Raw genomic sequence first — 23,159 nt, 5'->3', positions numbered from 1 at the left:
TCACATCTGTATTCTATTTCAACATTTATTTTGAAGGCCAAATGTTTTAGTTTCCTGTGTTAGTTTCATTCAGCTTCTGGGGCCTCAGGTGCTTTACCCAGCACAGCAGATGGATAACACTAGACAGGCAACAACCATAGACTGATTAAGGCCCACAATGCAGGTTTCAATGGATTTGAAAAGGATTTCTGGTAAAGCTGCTCCGACCGTGAGGTTAGCTTTATCCCTTGATGCATTTCAGTTTTACTCTGTATAAAACCCAACACTAAGCTTCTAAATCTCACTTGTTCATGAGACTACATTTGGTGAAAAGAGGTCAGCTAAGGTTATTCAATCACTACTACCAAATGTTGTAGCCTGGCCATATTTAGACTAAAGAGGGATGTATTGTTAATATTGTTATATGTAGGCCTACTATATGCACACAACTGAAACACTACCTGTAGCATTAGTAATGCGTACAGTTTAAACAAGGCAGCACATCGTACAGTTAAATAAAATCCTCTCTGACAAACACACACAAAAATAACATTATCTTTATTAAGCAGTTGTTATTTTGGGGCTGTTTGAATAGACTAGACATATCTTAGCAGTGGTAAGCCTACACCAACAAATAATCATAATCATTTTGCCAATATTGATCAGAAATAATTGTGATTATCATTTTGGCCATAATCGAGCAGAAGAATGTGTAATCAGTGAGATCTCATGTAGTTTATTTTTACTTTTCTGTAGGGAAGTTTGCAAGGAATCTCACTCTGAAGTTTAATCGAACCATTCTATTATTCTTATATTTAATACAGATACACAGGAGTGATGGGCATTATGAATAGCCCTAGATGTCTTAATAAAACATCATCTTAGTGTTGTGATAGGAATTTAAAGAGGATATTTTGGATGTTATGCTCATTTTCAGGTTCATATTTGTAATTTGGGCCTCTCCTGGGACATGTCTCCATGCTTTAATGTCCAAAGAGCTCTTTATTTTTCTCATACTGCCTGTGCACCTCTTTTCACCTTCTGTCTGAAACCAGAGCCCAGTCTGCTCTGATTGGTCAACCACTGAGAGATGTCCCGCCCCTTAGCCTATCCACACTGTGTTGGAGCACTAGCCAGTAGAAGCACAAGTGTTACGTAGTGATGTCACTGTTACGAAAGTAGTTGAAGGCGTTTCAGGCAGGGGGCAAGAAGAAACTCCCTCAGGAGGTAACAGGGATTTTAGCCTTTACAGACCGTTGACATGCACAAAAACCTGTATAACACACTAAAGAGCATAATAGGGCTCCTTTAAAGGGATTCAAAATATTAAGATATATCAGCTATTGCAACATATTCAGAGATATTATTTATAGTCCATACCTCAAATCCACATTGGTCAACAAAACACACTGACCTACAATTCCCATAAACATCTTCATCAATGAGCAAATAATGGAGAAAAAAAAATCACCATAAACACTTTCAATAACTTTTATTTTTTCCCTTAATAGATCTGTACAATCAACAAATCAAACTTAAGATGAGCCTAGCAAAAACTGATCTGTACATGTTAAATGCTTCTGGGCACAAAAAGCTCCACACCCATTTAAATAATCAAAGGATGACTTGTCTAGCTATGCAAACACTTAAAATCAGTCCCACTGCCGAGAACATTGTGTGGAACAGGGGGAGGCAGGATGAACCAGAACAAACCAAAACAAAAAATATAAATGTTCCCTTTATATCTTTCTCTCCAGTGTTATAGAAAAGTACAGTCAAATATCTTATTTACAGAGAAATTAACACAACTGTAGTTCGATCAAACTGATGTTTAAAAGGTGTACTGAGGGTTTGTCTTCAGTCATCTGGAATTTGAAAAGAAGGGACAGAGTTGATGTGAAAAAGAAGGACGCACACAGGCCTATGCCAGACGATATGGCTACTGCTCCCATTCCAGCATCCAGCACCAACACCTTCTCTAACTACACACACATATTTACAGTATATGTATGCATTTCCTACAATCCTCTCCATTCAAGCACACTCCTGCCTGATTCATTAGTCAACCATTCCTGAGATACATTATTCAGATGATGTGATGTTAAGGTGTTTCGTTAACTTTCTTAGTGTCAAAAAGTACAATTAAAGCCCGCCCCTGTTCCCCATCTTGCCATTCAATTCCAAAATAAAGCTGCCTTATTGCTAGGGTAACAGTGATTTTTAATGTCCATTGAAAAGACACTTTATTATTAAATGTATTTGATGATTATGTTATTTAGAATTACAGTTATGTTGGAAATGGATCCCTTCAGAGTCTAACACTGAGGTGCAACTCAGGGAAGGACTGACACACATTATGGTGATACACTTGAGTAGAAATCTGTACTTGGCTGCAGACTCAAGTGAAAAAACAAACAAACATGTGGTTCTCCCTCTTCAGCGGGACCTTGTTCTTCAAATACGGATAACAGAGGGCAGTTTCATAAAGCAGCAGAACCTCAACTCCTGTCAAAGGTCTTAATAAATAACAGAAATTCCTATGTCACCTTTTTCCTAATTCCATGTCTGTATTCACTGTGCGTTGAGGTTATCCAGACTTTCCTAATCCATTTTTAAATTCCTAACTGGATAAAATGATCTGGCTTTAGCCAAACCCTAACAAAGAATTCATGTGTTGATCTTGGGTCATACTGCACTCTTATTTTGAAAATATAAACAACTGGCTTATGTGTAAATGTATCATTACAGCAGGAATTCTCAATATTGCCATTCAGGGGGTGTCAAACAAAGTGAGATTACCATGGTTACATGCAGCAGTAAGACTTTTGAAGATAGAATCCAAATCTGGGAACTGCCTGCCTTCTGACCAATCAGATCACATCATATTTGTTCCTACATGACCCTGACCTCTTTGAAAAACTGTATGAAAGGTTTTTCATTGTTGACACTCTTGATGCGTTAACACTCATACCAGATTCCACAGGACATGTCTTGAATAATAACAATAGACCCACACTCTTCTTTGCTCCTATTAAACTAGACATTTTGCTCAGATATTTTTCCCCCTCTGGCAGAACAACCATTTAAATTACTTAAACTTTTTTTGTCCATCATACATCTTATATTTTATGGTAACTTGGCAAGTAAAAAGCAAAATATTTAAAGAAATGTATTTATATTTAACGGAATTCTGAAAACAAACATTAAAAGTAACGATATTACTGTACCCCCAATATCGTTACTTTAAATGATACTTTAAATATTCCTCCCAGATGTGTTTTTACAGTTTGAGGGTTTGCCTTACATATTATAGTTTTTGCTCTTACAAGGGCTGTAATAAAGACCTGAGGTCAGACTGAGGTCAACATCGAGGACTATGACAACCGATCAAATCAATGCCATCAATGCAGATATGAAAAACAAGGCCCTGCTGCTCGTGCACACCATGCCGTTTGCCGTGCACTCTAATAACACAGAGTACATTACAGTAAAACTGTGTCATTTTTGAACCAGAAGACACCCATATAGTAATTTGACCAACGTGAAATATTGTAAAAGGTAAATCTAAAATGTAGTGTTTCCTTCTGATTTAGATGTTTAACTTTGCGTTAGCAAGTGTCTTTTTCACTTGGGAGGTGCCATCACCAAATGGGAGTGATCTTTACACTTCTGTCAGTTTTAAGAATCCAACATTTCATTGAGGTTTACAAACACACCCTCGGCTGTATGCTGCACAGAATGCATCGTGAAAATGTCCAGTTGAAGAAACCGTGAGTTCCGAATTTTCAAAAGATGTTTGAGGACATTTCATGTCTGGGATGTTGAACAGTTGGTGGCGAAAGGGTGGGTGCTAGGCTCGTGCGAGGTGCAGCAGCAGGGTGCTCCACCAGGGACCACCATCACCATAAGTCTGTTTCCTTTCTGCCCCCACGTATCCACACAAAATCCTGCTTATCTACTTTGAAATGTAGTGGTCAGAGTGTTGACAGAGTGTCTTCAGTGTGTGTGTGGGGGGGGGGGGGCCTTCCACGATCCAGTCAGTGAGCAAAGGCCCAGAGCCACAAATTAAGCTAGGATGGGGGAGGGGACAAAATATTGGTTGAACCTTTATTTAGTTACAATATAGATATTAAAAAAGTTTTTTTTCTTTACAAGTACCTCTTCCCTCTTCCTTTGAGTTCTTTTTGTGTACAAGAACAATTTGGGGGAGGATATTTTTGAAGCAGTGCTGTTCTCGTGGATTATGCCTGCAAACCATTTTTAATTTCTTTCAAAAGGAAAGGGGGAAAAAAGAGAACAAAAACAAAAACAAAAGAAAAAAAGGAAAAGGAAAAACAATCTTCAATCCAGTGGTGTGTTGCTGCTGTTCACAACAGAATAAGGAGGGTGGAGGTGGTGGGGGACGGAGGTCAGAGCATTTTAGGAGTTCAAAATCCCTCCACCCAAACTCCCAGACCCCTCTCTGCCAGCGTGCGGTTCACTGAAATCACCTGAAACACCAAGAGACACATCATTATACACATTATACAGACAGTATTCAAATGATATGATGCTGGAATAGGATTAATACTATTTTAATAGGGAGCATAACAAATATAAGCCTGACTTAAAATTGACAACTCACAGTATGCAAATGTACTTCCTATTTGCTTTGTGCATTCACTAACAAATGATGGGATACCAGAAATGTCATAGTAGATATAAATGCCAGCGAAACTCCATGCTTCTCTTAACATTTTATCTCAGTGTAAAAACAGACATTTGCTTTGATAAAAACACATTTCTTGACATTAGTAGTTTTATTGATGTAAATTAAGATGCCAGTGTTCGAAAGTTAAACCGGTTATAATTCTATTTGGTCACATAAGCAAATGATTTATTTAAAAAATATGATGAATGGTGCAAGACGAAGTGCTTTGATCACCAGGAAAATAGCTTTCTAAATAACATGTATTATTATTATAATAATTATAAGAACACGTGTAACAAGATTACATTTCAAATGTATAGTGAATAAATCTGATGCAGAATACATCCTTTATCCCTGGGGAATTCTTTTTTGGGAAAGTTGCTCCACTTAATAAAAAAAAAAACATTTTCCAAAAAGCAAAAATGCGCAATAAAAGATCAAATTAAATATACGTTACGGCAAAACTGTTCATTTTGCTGAAGGACTACAAGCACGTTTTTTTCCCCCTTCCCATTTAATTTGAAAATTCTGTGTACTTGTTTGTCTTCTGGAACGTGATTTTCTATAGTGTTAAAAAAAAGTATGAACAAATAAATGAAAACATTCCAGATTATGACAATTTATCTCTTTTTAGGCACAGCTGTAGTGTGTTCATAAACAGTATGCAATTAAGTTTCAGAGCTCTAAAACCACCAGTATACTCTGTCACATCCAGTACAGAGCAGTGCATTAAGGTTAATGTGAACACGTACCTCTTCTCCAACCATGTTCCACAGGTGGACCAGAGGTAGGCCCGTGTTGTTGTCGTAGTTTGAAACCTTTACAGAGAGGGAAACACAGGAGGTCAGTGAGCTGCAGAGGACTCACTCTGGTGAGGAGTTTAGAGGGAAAGGAGGTCTCACCTGTGCGAGTAGCGCCACTCCTCTGGTCATCTCCTCCAGCGCTGCTGTGGCCTCTGTGGAAAACCGATCTTCTCCTGGGGAGGACATTTCAACATGTCAGAACAAGAAGAACAAAGAATCTGAAGCTTCGTTTTAGTCTAGTGTGATTTATATTGGTCAGCGTTCCACACACAACTTTTTCACCATTATTGGTTTAGCCATCCGGGTGCTCATCGTGCATTTTGTCATGCAATTACAGAATACACGATTTGAGACAGCCTAGGAATACTAGAACCATCCTAGTAGCAGGGCTTTTCTTTTCAGAGATATACAAGTTTATGAAGTTATTTTTAATCGGTAATTGTTAAAAGTTAACACTGTTACACAAACGATGTTGTACCTGGAAGAGGGGCGATGCTGTCGAGCAATACTTCGGCACCTTGAAATGGTAGTGTTACAAAATCAGATCTGAAAAATACAAACAAGAAATCAATCAGACAACATTTTAAGAAATACATTATATAAGTGTACAGTTCCTACGTTACTGCCATTTGGAGCTTTTTCCCAAAAAGTGATCATCCAAACAACTTTACACTGAAGACCCACTTGTTGAGGACAGTTACAGAGATGGACTTTACTTGATAATGCCAATCTAAAACTAACTTTAGAAACTTTTATGTATGGTAAATCTTCTCACTACATCGACTACCAGGTTGATTACACGTGTGTTGCATATATGTTAACTTGACAGCACTACTAACGGCAGTGTGGGGGATCTTTGGCATGACTGAAGGAGACATGAACACCTCCAAGTACAGATCAAACCCAGGGGGAACAACCTCAAAAGAAAAACGACGAACCATTCTACTTTTGTCGTTGCTATGTGGGGGGTGTTTGCATTTAACACTGTTGTGCTTCCCTCTGTGTTACATAGTTGCAAGAGAGTGGATGATGCATGACACCCGTCATATTACCCACAGTTTGAACTGCTACAATGAAACGATGATTAGCAGTTTTTAAGAAATGCCCTTCCATTTCATGTATTCTCCATGACAGTTTCTTGGATTACATTGTTGTTTGTTTTTTTAGAGGGAAAGCCCTGACAATCACCTTATTTGCCGTAGTGAGTCGATCTTCACTCTGTCGTAGCCTCCGTAATCCACGTATCTGATCTCCACCTCATTGGTTTCTTTGTAGAAGGTTATGACCTGAGCTCTCCACCAGGCTCCTTCCACTGCCGGAGCTGCACAGATCACACCGACTGCAACAAACACACAAACAAACAACACACAGACAAACAGGATCACTATTAAAGTAGCAGTTAAAGAGGGATTTCTATGTAACATTAATGTTATATATGCTACTTTTGTTTTGCTTCATTGTTAACATTTTCACACATTAGACACATTGAAAGTGACCTGTGCAATATCCAATTTGGCAAAATATGCAAAAATATCATTCTGAATTAAATAAAATAACCCAATGACAATTTCAATATTTCTTCAATGGTAATATGAATGATTGAAAAGTGATCATTTCTCATTTAACTTAAGTATTATTCAACAGCCCCAAATGAGTCACTGCATTTATAGATGAAACGTTTCTGTGAGGTGTGTGTAGGTTTTCATCACTGAAGTATATTTACTAAGTATTGTTCCTGCTTTAGAAGCAGAACGTTTTTATTTTATACTTGTAATCCACCACATTTTGACTCGTGACAATTAAGCTCACTTTACAGATTCAGATTATTAACCAATACAAAATCTGAATCAACTAATAAATAAACATTGAGCCCCACCAATGCTAGCTGAGACTTTATTGCATCAAAAATCATAACCCATTATTTCCTATATCGAAATGTGAAGATACGTTTACACATTACTTTGGTGAAGTGGAAAAAGACATAGAAAGAAGAATGCGTAATCAAAAACCCCCCCAAAATTGTAAAATTATAAATGATATTTAATAATAATAAACAAAATATATTTACGTAGAAAACTGAGTGCAGTAAAGTGTAAGAAATGGAACCATATATATGTTACTGACACAATGATTACTTCAACTCTTTTATGTATATTTAGATGCCAATATTGTTGAATAAAGGACTGTTACTAAAGTAAAAGATCAGGGTACTTCTTCCACCTCCGTCATAATGTGACAAACCTGTGGTCATCTTGCTGTTAATATAAATCAAAGTGAAACTAATTTAGAACCTGGAGAGTGTTGAGTTGGTATTAAAGAGGGAACAATGGAAATCACAGATATGAGCGATGGATGCATATTGAAATAAAAGACTTCCATACAGACTCATGTGAGATGCAGTTGTAGCTGTTGTTTAAATCATCAGTGTGTGACCCGGCCTACCTTCAGCAGGTGAGGGCAGGGCGGGGGTGCCCGGCTGGGAGTAGCAGAGGAACATCTGCTGGTCGAGGCTCCGCAGCGCGTGGTAAGTGGGGTGGGTGTGCTGCTGCACGAACACGTGACCGGCGGACACGATGTTCACCACGATCACTTCCACCGTCACGCCGCTGGGGAGCAGAAGCTGAGGGGAGGACAGGAAGGCAACCGTTACGACAACATTATAGAAGAACAAGCAGACAGGGAAGGAAAGAGGTTGCAGGACAATTAGCTGCTCTTCACTAGCTCTGAATAAAAATAAAGAATATAAATGAAAACTCTTCTCCTATCCCTAATGGTCAGGCACCATCCTATCTTAGAGAGCTCATAGTAGCCCCACTTTGGTATTACAGTCAAGGAATGAGCATACTTGGAGTCTCCAAAAGTACAATAAGAGCAAGAGCCTTCAGCTAATAAGCTAACCAGCTTCAGGTCTGTGTTCGGGAGGCAGATACCCTCTCCACATTTGAGAGCAGGTTTAATACTTTCCTTTTTGACAAAGATTATAGTTAGGGCTGGCTGAGGATTGCTATCAGCCCCTAATTAAGCTAAGACAGTCAGAGAGACTTTCACCTTGCTTCTCCTGCTCTCTATGCACTCATATCCCATAAATGTTATCTGTTAACTAAGCATGGTTGGCATTAATAAAGTTGGCGTCTGGATCAAGAGTCGTGGCTGTTTGACGCCCACTTAATTATTTTGTTAACATCATGGATCGATTTTTTTCAACTACCGTTCCCATTATCATTTGGATTGCTTATGTTGTAATTGTATTGGCATTTTTTTAAATAAAATGTTTTACAGAACAATATTCCGACCGACCACACAAACACACACACACTCACTTAAGCCAAAAAAACATGATTTAGTTGCGGCAAATAATTTAATTGAATAATTATTGAGCGTCTGTCTTTAATGTAGTGGCTGGCTCAGTAATTAAGTACTCTTCTATGCCAGTGGTTGGCAGTAGGAAGCGCATTAATGACCTCTCTAATTTCAGACAGTACAGTTAAGTGATGCTCGTGAGAGGTTGCGATGACAAGTCCAAAAGCGATTCATAAACATTTAAAAAAGGACTGAGTCCTGGACAAACTTCTAACGCGGAATGAAGGGCCTAGTATGAATGTTGTTAGAAAGAAAGAAAACGGAGAGACAATACAGCGAAAGTTATCTCTTGTTTGGATTTACTTTCACCGGGGATCCGACTCGGTTATGCTTGGTATTGGGAAAAGCTATCCAACAGTGCAATGGTCCCCAGCAAGCTTAAACGTCCTCTCCAAACGAAACATCAACATTTAAACTGCAGACTGAGAGGCGACAGCCAACGCTTGGTTCTTACTCGCCAAGTTAAGATTTCTTTGATAGTATTATGAGTTCAGATTAAGGCGTTGTGACAAGGCTGCTGCATGCTCCTGCGTTTCCGTGTGTAGTGCTGCCGGAAAGCCAGGTATTTTTTTCCATCCAACTACGAAAGTGCGTAATGTAATCTCATGCCGGAAAGAGGCTATGATACGCCCCTGGTGACCAAACGTCTCCTTCCACATATAATAAGTAATAACCGAGAGTCAGATGTTTGTAGTTCGGACTGTCCCTGAAATAATGAAAGTTAACAGTAGCTGGTTGTGTGTTAATGGCAATGCTCTCCGCCCGCCGGTGACGTATCTCAGAGGCTGCAGGTTCATCAGAGGTTCGAGATGTTTATACGATAAAGCAGCTGTAGGCAGATACTGTAAGAAACATCCATTCAGTCATACATCAATGTAGATATTACTCACTATTCTAATGTGCTGATTCTTGCTCAAGAATTATGTGTTAAGACAGTTGTTACATTAGAAATGTATTACACTATTGCTGTATTCACTTAGTTTCCAAGGTGTTACAGTCCTGCTTAAAGGAGAATTAACCTGCAGTGTATTTATTTACCTCACAGAACTGCAGCACACTCTTGTGGTGCTTCATCGTAACTGTTGTGACAGGGGGCATGGCTAATAACATTTCATTGAACATGTACACACTTCTGATCCGACTTTCAAATCCTTTTAGATAGGCAGTTTGGTATGAAGTCAAACCTGTTCTCTTTATTTCAGCCAGCATGACACTGATGCACACCTTCTCATTCATGACTTGTATTCATGTATTTCTCCACAAATCACAAATGTTGCATTTTGTAGCTCATGACTTATTTTGTTCATGTTGTGGTAACTTCAGCAAAGTGTACCCACACTCATGAAGGTTTTGGTACTGTCTCTTGTAAACCATGGCACTAAGAAAGTCTGTGACTGCAGACACCACCAACAGTTATGGGATAAACTCCAACTAGAACCAAATTGTCTCATTTTAAGTCCTGCTACTGGCAAAATAGTTTTACGGTTGAAAAAGGTGGCATTCAGGAAACAGAGATCCGCCAGAGAGTCCAGCCTTACCCAGGAGGTCATGGGAAGTGATGGCAATGTGAGTGGCGGCGGCGGGGGTGCATATAGGTTGGTCAGGTCCAGATCTTTAAACTTCTTCCCGATCATAGACAGGGCTTTGTCAACCTGCTGCTGCGTACCTGGAGAGGAACACATAGAACCATATAGGTGTGGTTCAAAACAACACAGATGATCCAATGTGGAGTTTAAATTGCTGGACTGTGGGATTGAGGAGGGGGAGGGGGGACTCACCCTCTATGTGGCAGATCTGGAACTCCTGTGTGTAAGGCAGGGTGGAGATGTAGATCTTTGCACCAGAGTTCTGCTTCAAGAAGCTCACGTATCGTCCCTGCTTCCCTATTAACCGCCCTACAAGATGCTGGTGCAGGAAGGCAACAAAAGTCATTTTATACACAGCTCTGGACCAAACCAATCGACGCTAAGCAAATTAGAAAATAAAGACATCACTTATTGAAAACTGAAAATGTTAATGTATATCGTCTCGGCTACATTTGTACTAAAACAGCACTAGATATCTGCAGTGGTACCAACTCTAGAAAGTTATTCATTCCAAGAGGGGAATTGGACAGCATTTTTTTCACATATGAATCGATACATTTTAAGATTTTAGCCCACTGTATTATTAAAAGAGATGTTTATATTTCTCATCCTGCCACTTGAGTCCAATGGTTCCTCAAAACTAATTTCAGACAGGTTTCTTTTTGAAAAAAAACAGCTTTGGTTATTTCCTTTAACCACTGCACCCTCTTACTTTCCGTGTGTGCCCTCAAACCAAAATGCTGATTTTCCGGTGTTTTTTTTTATAAAGTGATGCCATAAATCAATATTTCTGTTTGTCAAAATGGTAAAATGAGTCCAGAAATATGAAGATTGTGTCAAATGTCTCGTCAGACGGCAGAGACAGCTTTGTTTTTACGGCAAATACGTAGGGGATGGTTTTCTGGTGGGTCTGCCGGTGGACCCGGGGCAGGCCGCAGGCTTACACTGAAACTGAGATTTCTGAATTACATCCTTTCTTTTACTCTCCTTTTCTCTGTAGAGGAAGTAAAGAAACCACAAGTCTGGATTTATTTGTTGTTTGATGTGCAATGTATGACTCCGCAGTTTTAAGACTTGAAGAAACTATAACTTTCCGCTTGACTCGAATGCAGTATTTTCCCAGGAAAGTGGGAGGGGCCGTACTTTTGACCAGAAGTGACGTTGGTGCCCTCATACTATATTTTAGTATACCTCTCAGTTACAGTTTTTATTATTTTTGGCGGGAGATAAATGTGCCTTAATTCTTTATCCTGTTGGTCATTTTATAAGACCACTTTGTGAATGGTTGCTGTAGGTTGAAAGTGCCTTGTCAAACGACACAGGCCCTTATCGCAAGTTTTAAAGAGGTGAATTTGCCGACTTGAAAATGAAAGGTATAAATAATAAACTTTATAAATGGTTGTCATGCAGCAATATAATTTCTTAAGTCTTAACTCAGTCAAGAATGCAATCTTTGACCTTGTTTCTTGACTGCATGAGGAAGTCAAACAATTTGCAACCATACACAAAATCCAGACTGATATCGATATTGACCTTTGGATTCAAAATTGATATTTCCTATAATTTTAAGCTTTTAGGTTCAAGGGATTTTATTACCATATGCACAGTAGCTACAGGGTAGTTATGGCAATACAAATATTAGGTCCCGAGCTCCTCCAACAATGCAACATGTTCTAAATGGGAACATTTGTTTCTAATCTCTTGAATATTATAAATAGCCTATATTACATTAAATAACAACTGATTTTCAGCAAACATCAGCATTTTTTCAGAAATTGATTAAACGGGTTTTGAATCTCGTCACACTTATAATTCAGGTTTCAAGTACGGACTCACCTTTGGCACCTCGATCTCCCAGATGACGAGGTCGGAGGTGGAGGAGGCGCCGTGGTTACTCTGGATCTCCCCAGCACCCATCGTGCAGCCGCTGTCCACAGAGTCCATACTGTTCACATCAGAGCCTGCACACACACACAGAAAATCGTCAGATACATTCTGGGTGGGTTATGTGATCTCAAATTAATGTAAGTATCGTTGGGTTTTTGCAGTGCAGGTAATGGATTACGGTATTACAAACATATAAAAATGAAAATTCGTGTCTAAACATCATTCTACCGCTTTACACTCTATTGGCAATGTGAGGGAACGTATCTTAGGGAAGAAAAATCAACAAAAGTGATGCGTTTATGGCTCCAAATAGCTATGAAAATAAGATATAAGTCTACATGTGCTTAGGGAAGAATAGCTAGCCCTATAATAGAGGTTGCCTACAGAGTAATGCAATTTTTTCCCAGAGTTAAAACCCAACTTAGATTTCAGTTTTGAATAAACTGTATTGCTGGGAACTCTACCTGAGCAACAAAGACAATTTGGAAGCACAACATACTTTTTAACATGCTCACTGTTTTATTATTTCTACGTTTTTCCCCCTTTGAAATAGAGGTGCCACCTCCTTTACGATCTGACAAACCACAACCGTCCAAAACTAGGAATCATCCTTGGAAAAACTGAATGTTAAAATCTCAACAATATACTGTATATCCTCGAAAGCCACGAGGAGACAGTTTGAAACACTGCGCAGCATTACACGGTTGGACGAATAGTGTGCCAAATAGTCAGAGGCGTGGCTGTCACCACAAACTGTGAGGTTGTTTAGGTAGGCAGCAGCCGGTCACACACAGCAGCATATAACGTAGTCCAGCGGATGTTGTAGCAAGTACACTGCTACGTTTGCCAAAGCGAAGACCTTTGTTTATCACAATAACGGTGGCATTTTAAATCCCATGTTCGGGCAGGAAATGACAACGGTGATGAAACCGGTATAGCACACCTCCCCACACACACACCATCAGAGCATCTGCCAGCAGGATTTAGAATAAAGTCAAACTTAATGGAAAACATTCCATTTTAAACTGGAGGCCAACATTGTTGAACTATTGGCAGGGAAATGTGTGGACCCTATGGATGCAGCGATTGCAAATTCCAATCCATTCCTCAGACTAACTTTGAGCACAAATTCCTAGAAATAACCCCTTACAGAGGCTGTTTATGCTGCTTTATGATTACCTACTCAATAGGGATATTATAAGCACCCGCAGACACCAAATATGAACAATGCAAGTTTAGGATATTAGTTTTAATGACTTTTCTTCTTCAGGGACGTACCCTAGAACACTAAAGAAACACCATTCTAACGTTGGGTATATTTTATCCGCTAAATAATGCTTTAAAAAAAAATATTAAAGTACAACAGTACATGGCAATGTGAAGAAGTCCTATTTTCCCCTATACAGCGTCTGAGAACTAGGGAATCGTTAACGAGCTGGGGAACTTGTTCGTCAGTCCACCAGTTCGTGGGACATGTGAGCCTTGTCTGGTCTCCTTGCATGTAAAATACACCCGAAAATATTTGACCCTCAATCATTAACATGGTGAAAAATCACCCGAACACGTGCCTGTTGAAAAAAAAACAGGAATGGGAGCAGGGAAATGCACCTAGCTTCGATGCCGCCAGCGAGCAGCCTGAAGCTACCCAAGGACCCACGCAAGACCCAAAGACAGAAATAGGGATGAGAGCACTTAGTCTACGTTACAAACAAACAAACACACACACACACACCCAGCAAGAGAACTTCATCTTTATTTAATTAAGTAAATTAAATATTCGTCTTCAACAATTAAGAAATTATTTTTTATATAAAAGAATGTATAACGGCACTTCAATTGACTTTATGGGTTTAGTTTTTGCAGATGATATAAGCATGTCATTTAACAAAAGTAAATAGAATTTTCTTAAAAAAGGAAACCAAGCACTTTTAGAAACCAGGTTCCTTTTAGAGATCCATCCTATTTTCTATAGCAACTATTGCGGTCAAATAAAGCAAACTTATTTTTTAATAAATTTCATTGATGGAACAATTACAATCCTCTGAATACTCTCACTCTTTGAAAAGGGGCCTTGTCCAAAGAAAACCATATATACCTATAAACACTAGATAAATACATATTAAATATAAATGTAGGAATTGATGTATTTTAATATTTGCTGCATACTGTATATTTACTTTTGTCTTTATGTACATTTCTATTAAGTTCACTTATTCGACTCATTCATTTTAAAAATTGTAAACATTTTGTCATTCTGATTTAAATGTACGCATTTTTTCCTTTTCCAATATTGTCTGCTAACATGTACATACAGAGGCCTGGCAGCCTGCTGCTGCTTCAGGTCATTGCTCTTACGCTCTGTACAAACGGGACCACATGACACACTGAGTGACAGTCCCCTTATTTGCAAATTCAAGCAGAAAGGCATAACGAAATACAGTCAGAAATAAATACGTTAAAGAATTAAAAAGGGGGAAACCTGCAAAGAGAAAATAATGCCAAAATAAATACAGCCACAATTATTATTATCATTATCATTATTATTATTAATAACTTATTTGATAAATTAATATATTTTAACTTCAATAAAAATAGATAATTATGGGAATTTAAAAGGTTAATAAAAGATAACATTTTAATTTAAAGTAACTTATGTCAGCTTTTCTTCAATACCTCAGAAAAGCAACCGTTCATGACATGATTACACCACAGTTTACCCCCCAGTTCTCACATTTTAACTTTCTCCATCAATAATCATGTAATCTGCAACACAGCATTGACAGAATGATGGCTCACCTCCGGACTGGTCCGTCTCTGCCTCACAGGTCCCGTGGGCTCCGTTCCTCAGGCCCATCCCATTGAGCCTCTTTATGTCAGACACAGAATCCTCTGAATTTTCTTCAGTAACAGCCAACACAGACGCCTCCGCGGCCGACTCGTCTAGCATTTGAGGCGGTGTTGCTTCTCTTGCTGACAAGTCTGTAACCTGGATGGCGTCGAACATGCTGTTCTGGAGGTCCTCGTTGCTAATGCCGTCCTCGGAGTGGCACGTGCTGCAGGCCGAGTCGTCCGCCAGCACCGCCGATTCCTCGCCTTTCAGTTTCGCGCTTAGCGAGGGCGAACTGTGTGCCTCTTGGTGCGACGGTGTTACCCAGTGGCTTTTCTGTGTGTGGTTTGTCTGATGAATCTCGTGAGTGACCTCCAAGGGCTCCCATACCGGAGCCGAGGAGCAACCGTTAGGCATAACTTGCTCTTCCTCACTACAGCTGGTCTGAGGGGGGCTTGTCAGAAGGTGCTGTGCTGCTGCAATTGGCTCCTCTAGGGAGAATAGTCTGCCGCTGTCCGGGGCTGTGCTGCTGTCTGTGCCCTCGCAGCTGGTGACACCGAGGACCTCCTGGGTGGCTGCCGAGATGACCTCAGTTATGAGTCCAGCTGCTAGGAGCTCCAGATCCTGCTGCTCTCCACAGCCGCTGTGTACCTGGACGTCCTGGGACACAGCGGTGGACTCTGGGCCTGGGGAGGTAGGCGTGCTGGTTAGAATGTGTTGTTGGAAATCCTGCGCTGAAGGGGGTGTCTCCAGAGTGCTGCCCTCCGATGGCATCAACCTGTGCACTCTGGCTGGGGTGACAGTACCAACCACCATCTCAGCTTCTGTATTAACTGCGCTGTATTGTTTCGCGACTTCCCCTTCGGGCTCCGGCCTTTCGGCATCGGAAAGGTATGTCGTTGTGGGGGGGGAGCTGGTGACTTTGGTAGACTGGCAGGGTAAGATGACTTCTTCTACAGTGTCTTGTGGAGCAGAGGCCGGGTCTTCCACTAGACATGTCTCCGGTTCTTTTAGGGAGGCAGGTGCTGAGATTTCCTCCTGGTATTTAGGGTCTTTCGACGACACTTGCTGAGTTTCTTCCTCGCCAGGTGAAGGTAGAGGGGAGACCGAGGGTTTATGGACTTCCTCTTGAGCTATTCTGCCAAGGGGAGGGGCAGCTTCTTCTGAACTTTGTTCTTGTAAAGGCGCTGCTTCAGTGTGCTGGACCTGGGAACTATTTTCCTGTTCTGTTCTCAGGTTAGCGACCTTTGCAAGTCTGTGGGTTGGGCTTTCTGTGCCATTTGTGGGGGATACGGTGCCTTTTTCAACCACACCATTGCTACCTTCTGTGGTAGATGCTTTAAGGCCCATAACAGTTGGAGTCTCCTCTAGGCTCTCATGGCAGATGAGCCGCTCTTTCTTCCGTGAGATGTACCACCACCAGCCGATCAGTGCAAGGACTCCGGGCAGTGTGTAGGGCACAACAGAACGAAACCTCAGCGGCATTTCCTCAGGACACTAACAGCTACACCTGAAATACAAACACAGATTGGTATTAGTTAAAGGGACATTTCACTTTAAATTAAAAGTATAGCAAATCTTGGTAAGTTGATTAAGAGTTAAGCTTTAGTCTTAGATGAGATGTGAGGCGGTGAAAGAAAAATGTTCCATGTTTAAAATCCTCTTAAATAAAGATTACAAATGCATATTCATATGACAACTTCCCAACTCTGCAATTGCCGAGCTCAGGATTAATTTGAAAGCTAAAATTGGGGTTATGGGACCCATGGCACTGATGAAGTCTTTGATAGTTACCTAAAGCAACGGGAAACTTCACACTTTGGATGTCCTGATCTCGTTTTTCGCTGTTCGATTTGGAATATTTCTCATCATGCCAATCTACAATTTTAAGATTAATAGAGCTTCACAGTACACACTTGGCCTACGACAGACACACATTAGAATTAATCTAGTAATGTTGGCCTTTTGACTGCCCACAAGATTTGCACTAGGAAAACATTGTTCCCATGATACACAGAGTCCTAACGTAGGGTGCCTATTGTTCTTTGAGAGAGCATTATCAAAATTAATTTTAACAAACTTTTCCACCCGTCAGGAAAACATCAAACTCAAAACATCTTTGAGGCTCCTGTGGGTTAGGGACGCTTAAGACGCTGACAATGAAACACAGTGTAACCAAATGGGTTTGACCAGGAACATTTTGTTGCAGTAAGTGTTGTAAATCAGAACCAAACGGAGCACATTCTGTGACCCTCTGCCCACTACGTAGTTTGTGAAATCAAGAAGCGATTGGCTCAGTAATGTGGTGGATAGGGAGCAGATAAAAACCACAAATGGAAAACAACAGTTGAGCCTCAGAGCCGTACCAGATTAATCTCTCCACAACACCATGTACATTACTGTCGATGTGAATCAAGTTACCACCGCAGTAGGTTGAGTCTTTAACACCACTTGCCGGCAGAGCATACATCTGATGCTGATATGTCTTCTTTTTTTTTTTTTTAAGCAGTGGCCATGATCAGAAACTAGCTTTTAATTTACAGTTGCACCAAATTAGAACTAGAAACAATAACGGTGCAATATCACTCCAAAACAGCAAAAACCTGTTGGGATTTAATTAACAGTTTCAATAAACTATACGAAATGTAAATATACATTGTATCAAGGGTTTTAGAAATATTAATAACTGATATACAACTTGTGACTTGCTTCGACCCACTCAATCATTTTAAATTAAGAACCATTAAAAAACAGAATTGACAAGCTAAAAATCCAAACGTAACCCGACCCACACTGGGTTGAAGGTCACAGGGGTGAAGAAAATGTTCAGCTTGGCTTGAACCCAGGAAATCTGCCCCCAGTGAACATATCGGAACAGCCCTCTGCAACTCCTGCTGTGGTGACTCTGTCCAAGTTAAAAAAAGGACATGGGCACATGCCTTTCCTTAACAAACCTGGCCAAGCCTGCCTCCACCAGGAAGAATGCATCACATGGTTGGGCTATGGCTCAATCATATCCGCCCATGCTCCCAGACACGGCCATCCATTGCAGCCACACACAGATATATTATATGTATATATGGACTTTTGACCTCTATGGCTGCTGGTTCTGCCACCTGCTCCACGTAACCAACTGTTGCCCCGATGCAGGCTAGCAGTCCCGGGATATACTTTCCACATTAGGAAAAAAAGAGCTGCAGGAAAGGAAGTTATTGTGCCAGAGCAAATTTGTATAAGATAACAGTTTGTGTGTTAAAAAAAAGAGCAACACTGCATTATGTGACCATCAGGGAAATCCCTGGTTGTTTTTACAGGTTCAGAGTTTTCACTGAATTCTATGAGCAGCAAGGAGAACGGCAACATTTAGGGTGGAGGGTGCAAACACTTGCATGTAACTAGGCTGAGAATAACGCATAGCCATAAAGACTAGAACAAGAACACATTGGGGCGATAAAAGGAAGAGTTGATTTTTATTTAAAAGAGCTTAACATTCCTTGAAAATGTCAAGGATGACAAAATAACCTACCAGCTTTTTGTTTGTTTGTCTTGCCTACACAAACATAATCCTTTATACATTTGATAATACAATGGTTCAAGAATGAGATCTAAAACCCAGGAAAGATTTAGCCTTTAAGCACGCTCCCTTGTTTCAAAGTCAATGGTTTTGGATTTTTGGGAAGATTTCGTTTGAACTACAAAATAAAGTTCTGTGGTTAATAACAGCTTACAAGATTTTCAAAAGTTTCTTCTACGACAAAATACTTCAGTTACATCCCACTGGTGAATCTCTGAAGCTTTTTAAAAAGCTGGGGTTGCTTACAATTAGCTATTCAAAACTCACATTGAACACAACTTTTTAGCGATAGTGTCATGAAGTCATTCAACCAGCATGTGCTTTGTTTATAGCATTACAATAGCTTTTAACTTCTGTACGGTTCAAATGTTATAAAAGTGGTGTTTATGTGTGGATATTATCCTGTTGAACAAAACATGCAAGTATGAAAACTGTTGTTGCAGTGCTCCTTGTTGTGCAATATATCAAGTAAAGAACAGCAGAGCATCTAGGGTGTAAATATTAAATCATTTCATCTAAGCTGAGATGCATGCTGGATTGAACAACACAGTATTCACCTAAATGTAAATCTAATTATTTCATCTGCTCCATCATATCATGCTTTAGAATTATTCATGCGAGAGAAACAAAGGGGTTTATCAAAAACAAATGTATTCACAATCTAATACATCTATCCCTTTTTTTTTACACAAGGTGAGACTTTAAGTCTGCACAGGATAGGGAAGCTTTCAGGGTGACGTGAGGTTAAGTAAAAAAGTAGGTAAAAAACGTGATATTACACATTTTCTGAGCTTAACATGCAGTTAATTGTGCTAGGTTACATTATTCTTAGTGGTACATTCAAGACTGCAAAGACATCAACGTGCTGAAAGTCAGCTTTCACAAAGCATTGCAGCAGTAAGATCAAAAACCTAACAAGCTGTTAGATGTCAGAGCATCCCTGAAAGCAGCAACAGGAAGTGTTTCTAAAACTCACTTTCTGTTATGGCCACATGTTGATCTCAAAAGTGAAAGCAATGTATATGTGACAAGAATTCTGCAAAAATGAGCTGTTCAATGACACAAGGATAATTAAATCACTGTAACTTCTTATAGAAGTTCATACTTTAACAAAACTTTATATAATCATTCAAATACTTTACTTCAAATAAAGCTTTATTTGAAGTAAACAGATCCCCAAATAAAAATCAAAGACTTATTGTGATGGTTGTTATCAAATTGCTGTTCTAAAATTAAATGTGCCCAAAGCCTTCTGCTCTGGCTTTTATTATGCTGTTCATCAAATTGGCTACAAAATAATTTAGCGGAGACTTGCTGAAGCTTAAAAGTAAGGAAAAATTGATAGAAACATGTCTGACATTAAATAAAAAATGTAAAATGGACAAACCCTGAGCTCCGAAATTAAAATGATAATCGATTGCTCCACAGCTCCAAACATAAATCGTGGTCACCGATTGTGTAACAGAAAGGTAAGGATGAGCCTGTTCATGTGAAATGGAGGCCAGCACTACAATCACCTTGGGCAAGGTTACTACCATTTCAGCAGTACAACTAATCTTCAGCTGTCCTTACAGGTTGGACCGTGTTCATTTGTGCTTTTCATGACCTTTAAGTCAAGAATCACACTGTGACCTTGGAGTTCAAATAGGGGAGTGGTCAGGCTGTATTTACAACGTGCTGAGCACAGGGAAACTAAGCAGCTTGCACTGTGTATACAGAGCAGTCTATACCTTACGTGCAACACACCGTCACTCCGTCCTAACGGGAGATTGAGTCAGAACTAGAAGCCTAGTCGCGCAACAAAGGTATCGCCAATAAGGAGAAACATTGGTTAGTAAGCTGATACACACTCAAGGTGAACACATGTTCGTTTTATTAGTGGTTCACATTGTTAGCTGAGCAGACATGTTGTATTGGGTTTCCGGAAACCCAAATCTTAAGGTTGACACTTTACAACCATTATAACACCTGTGTGGGAGCTGCGTGTTAGCCGCGCATGTGCAGAGTGCCCACCAGCGCGCTGTGTGATAGTGTATCAAGGAGCTACACTGCTACAGTTTAATTCAACTACCCTTCATTTCAGCTAACGTTACATCAACCTAAACCTAGCTGACAAATAGCCAAACCAAAATCGTTGTATTGCAGTTTACAAGCACGTGTCACGGAGAAGATGTGCATCACAGCCATACCGGGATATCTGCTGTTCACGAGGGTCATAACGCAAACTTTTAGCAAAACCATTGCAGCTAGTTACGTGCTAATAATACCCACACAGTAAGTGTGACTAGCAATAAATACTCCCATTGACGTGGTCTCGTGTGGAAATTAGCTCAATAATATCTTTACAAACTCCGCCGTGTACGCTACAACCATTTCATCACAACACAGACCAGCTAAAGGCATTAGCTCGTAAGCTAGCAAGTGCATTGACTGCCCTTAAGATCTTGCTAGTTTAAGGTTTCATCGCAGTAAGCTTGTGAAGGGTAATGGTGCGTTTTACATGTCAGAAATAAGACTCGGGGCTAGCATGTTCCTCCTATTTCACACGGGTATGTGCAACTACAGTGCATTTTGTACTTCAGTTAACACAGCACGACCCTTCATTAAAACTATTAACGTGGGCGGTATGTTAGCAAGCAATGAGAACAATTCATAGAAACTGTAATTTAATTAGTGCCGCTCGGTGCCTCATACATGCCGAATGTATCCGAAAACACTGAACAGTCACAGAAATACAAGTCTCGTTTTGCCAGTAACATTGTAAGTGTGAATTGACGGATAAATACAGCGGGTTTGGCGTAACATGGTCGGCAATGAAATCCTGTACCAGAGGTGGCTGTGACCTAACGCTAACGTGACACTACTGGGAATAAAGCATGGCTGGCTGGGAGGCCGCAGTGAAGGATACAAAGTGTGAAGTTAGCAGGCTAGCCCCGCACTCGGGATACAATGCAAAAACGTCTATGGACATAAACCCGAATCAAAATGTCATGGCAGCGTATCGCACAACCCACGCCTCGTGTTTTGAGCTTGCTTTAGGCCACACAGTAAAGGCAATTCATCACACAGTTTTACAGCAAATGCACCAGAGAGGTCCCAGGCTGACGCAGGGTTTAAGGACGCTTCTGGAGTGCTGCTGTCCTGCATGGGCCTCAGACCTTCGCGTTAGCATACTAGCCGGCCTGGCGAAATAGATAGCCGACTAACTTAGATTCTTATTGCTGACATCCTATAGTCATTCATTACAATGCAAAACACGAGACAGTGTGTTTAGTAAGTGCACAGAGCCCGCATGAGAAAGGGAATTAAGGTAATCTAAGTTACACAACAGTGAAAGAGGCTAGCTTCAGTCTGCTGACTATGTTAAAGGAATATGTGTAGGCTAGTTCAATGACATGGGATTACTGCTCTCAGTGGGTGACACAATTAACCCTGGACAGCTTCCAGGGACGCCAACAAATGTTATTGGATGTGGTTTTGTAGCCTTGTGAGTTGATTTGAACTAAGTCACGCTGTGTGAACATGGTGCAGATGGCTAAAGGCTTGCATGGTCTCTCACCTACGTTGCAAAATGCGCTCTTTTTAGTTTACTTACAGTATTTTAGGGTCCTCGGTGCCGCCACGATGAGATCAATATTGATGTTTGGAGTTTTTCAAACGTGTCCCTGTGGAAAGTCAGTCTCTCCTCCCCACGTGTAGACCGACGAGCAGCACCAGTCTTAAAAAACAGACTAAACAGCTGGTGAAGTCTCGCGATACTCAGCTGTTCAAGCTTTCTTTAGTCTCGCGTTAACTGAGAATGCACCGTTTTCGGACATGCACCTCTGTACGTTATCCTGATGGCCATGTATTTAACATGTTGGTCACAGGTTTTTATAAGCGCCCGGTTCACTTTTACATTTGAGTCACTAGGACCATTTTAAGATGTTTTTCGACATTCAACATTAACTTGCAGGCAGCAGCAGCACAAGGTTAAACATACACACCCATAGGGAAGGCCTTCTCATGATTCTAAAACATTTATGATCTCAATCCTCATTGTGTCATGCAAACAATCATGATGCTAGGGAAGAGTCCAAATGAAGACGCTTATGAGAATGATTTATGTTACTTGAAAATAAAATAATTTAAATGGACTGATCCGTATGATCAAATAGTGAATGAATGTCACTCCAGTTTTGCAAGGGCAAAGATTCCACATTGTGTGGGACACCTTGCAGGAGTCTGAGAGTCGCCCACCAGAACATTTATTAGTGTCACACTTTACATTCAGGTGTATATTAATGCAACAAATTGAAAATGTCTTAAGTTATGTAAAGGATAACATACAATATATATATATATATATATATACAGTATATATATATATATATATATGTATGCAGACTTGGATAACCCAATAGTTATCTCTGAACAGTCGCTAAATTTGGAATGGGTGTTGATTGTCACAATG

At 40.2% G+C, this 23,159-nt stretch overlaps 1 protein-coding gene across 1 annotated transcript; it reads right to left on the bottom strand.

Annotated features, from left to right (window-relative positions):
* Positions 1-1,456: 1,456 nt before the first annotated feature.
* On the bottom strand, positions 1,457-22,437 carry akap1b (A kinase (PRKA) anchor protein 1b). Its single transcript, XM_063906321.1, has 11 exons — positions 22,302-22,437; positions 15,102-16,642; positions 12,255-12,379; positions 10,611-10,737; positions 10,371-10,498; positions 7,915-8,092; positions 6,661-6,811; positions 5,951-6,018; positions 5,572-5,645; positions 5,422-5,487; positions 1,457-4,469 (listed from the first exon to the last, which is right to left on the bottom strand). Exons 2-11 carry the CDS (start codon positions 16,615-16,617, stop codon positions 4,407-4,409), a joined length of 2,496 nt encoding a protein of 831 aa, XP_063762391.1. The 5' UTR covers positions 16,618-16,642; positions 22,302-22,437; the 3' UTR covers positions 1,457-4,406.
* Positions 22,438-23,159: the final 722 nt, after the last annotated feature.

This window comes from Eleginops maclovinus, chromosome 18 (genome assembly GCF_036324505.1).
Source record: "Eleginops maclovinus isolate JMC-PN-2008 ecotype Puerto Natales chromosome 18, JC_Emac_rtc_rv5, whole genome shotgun sequence".
Classification (NCBI taxonomy): domain Eukaryota; kingdom Metazoa; phylum Chordata; class Actinopteri; order Perciformes; family Eleginopidae; genus Eleginops; species Eleginops maclovinus.
Note: the sequence above shows the minus strand (reverse complement) of the source record. Positions and strands in the feature narration are given on the sequence as shown.

Coding starts and splice junctions, on each gene's coding strand:
- akap1b (XM_063906321.1), bottom strand. CDS start 16,617: ATGCCGCTGAGGTTTCGTTCTGTTGTGCCCTACACACTGCCCGGAGTC. Junction 8,093..10,370: donor CACTTCCCATGACCTCCTGG/GTAAGGCTGGAC, acceptor TCCTCCCCTCAG/CTTCTGCTCCCCAGCGGCGT. Junction 5,488..5,571: donor GAGTGGCGCTACTCGCACAG/GTGAGACCTCCT, acceptor CTCTCTGTAAAG/GTTTCAAACTACGACAACAA.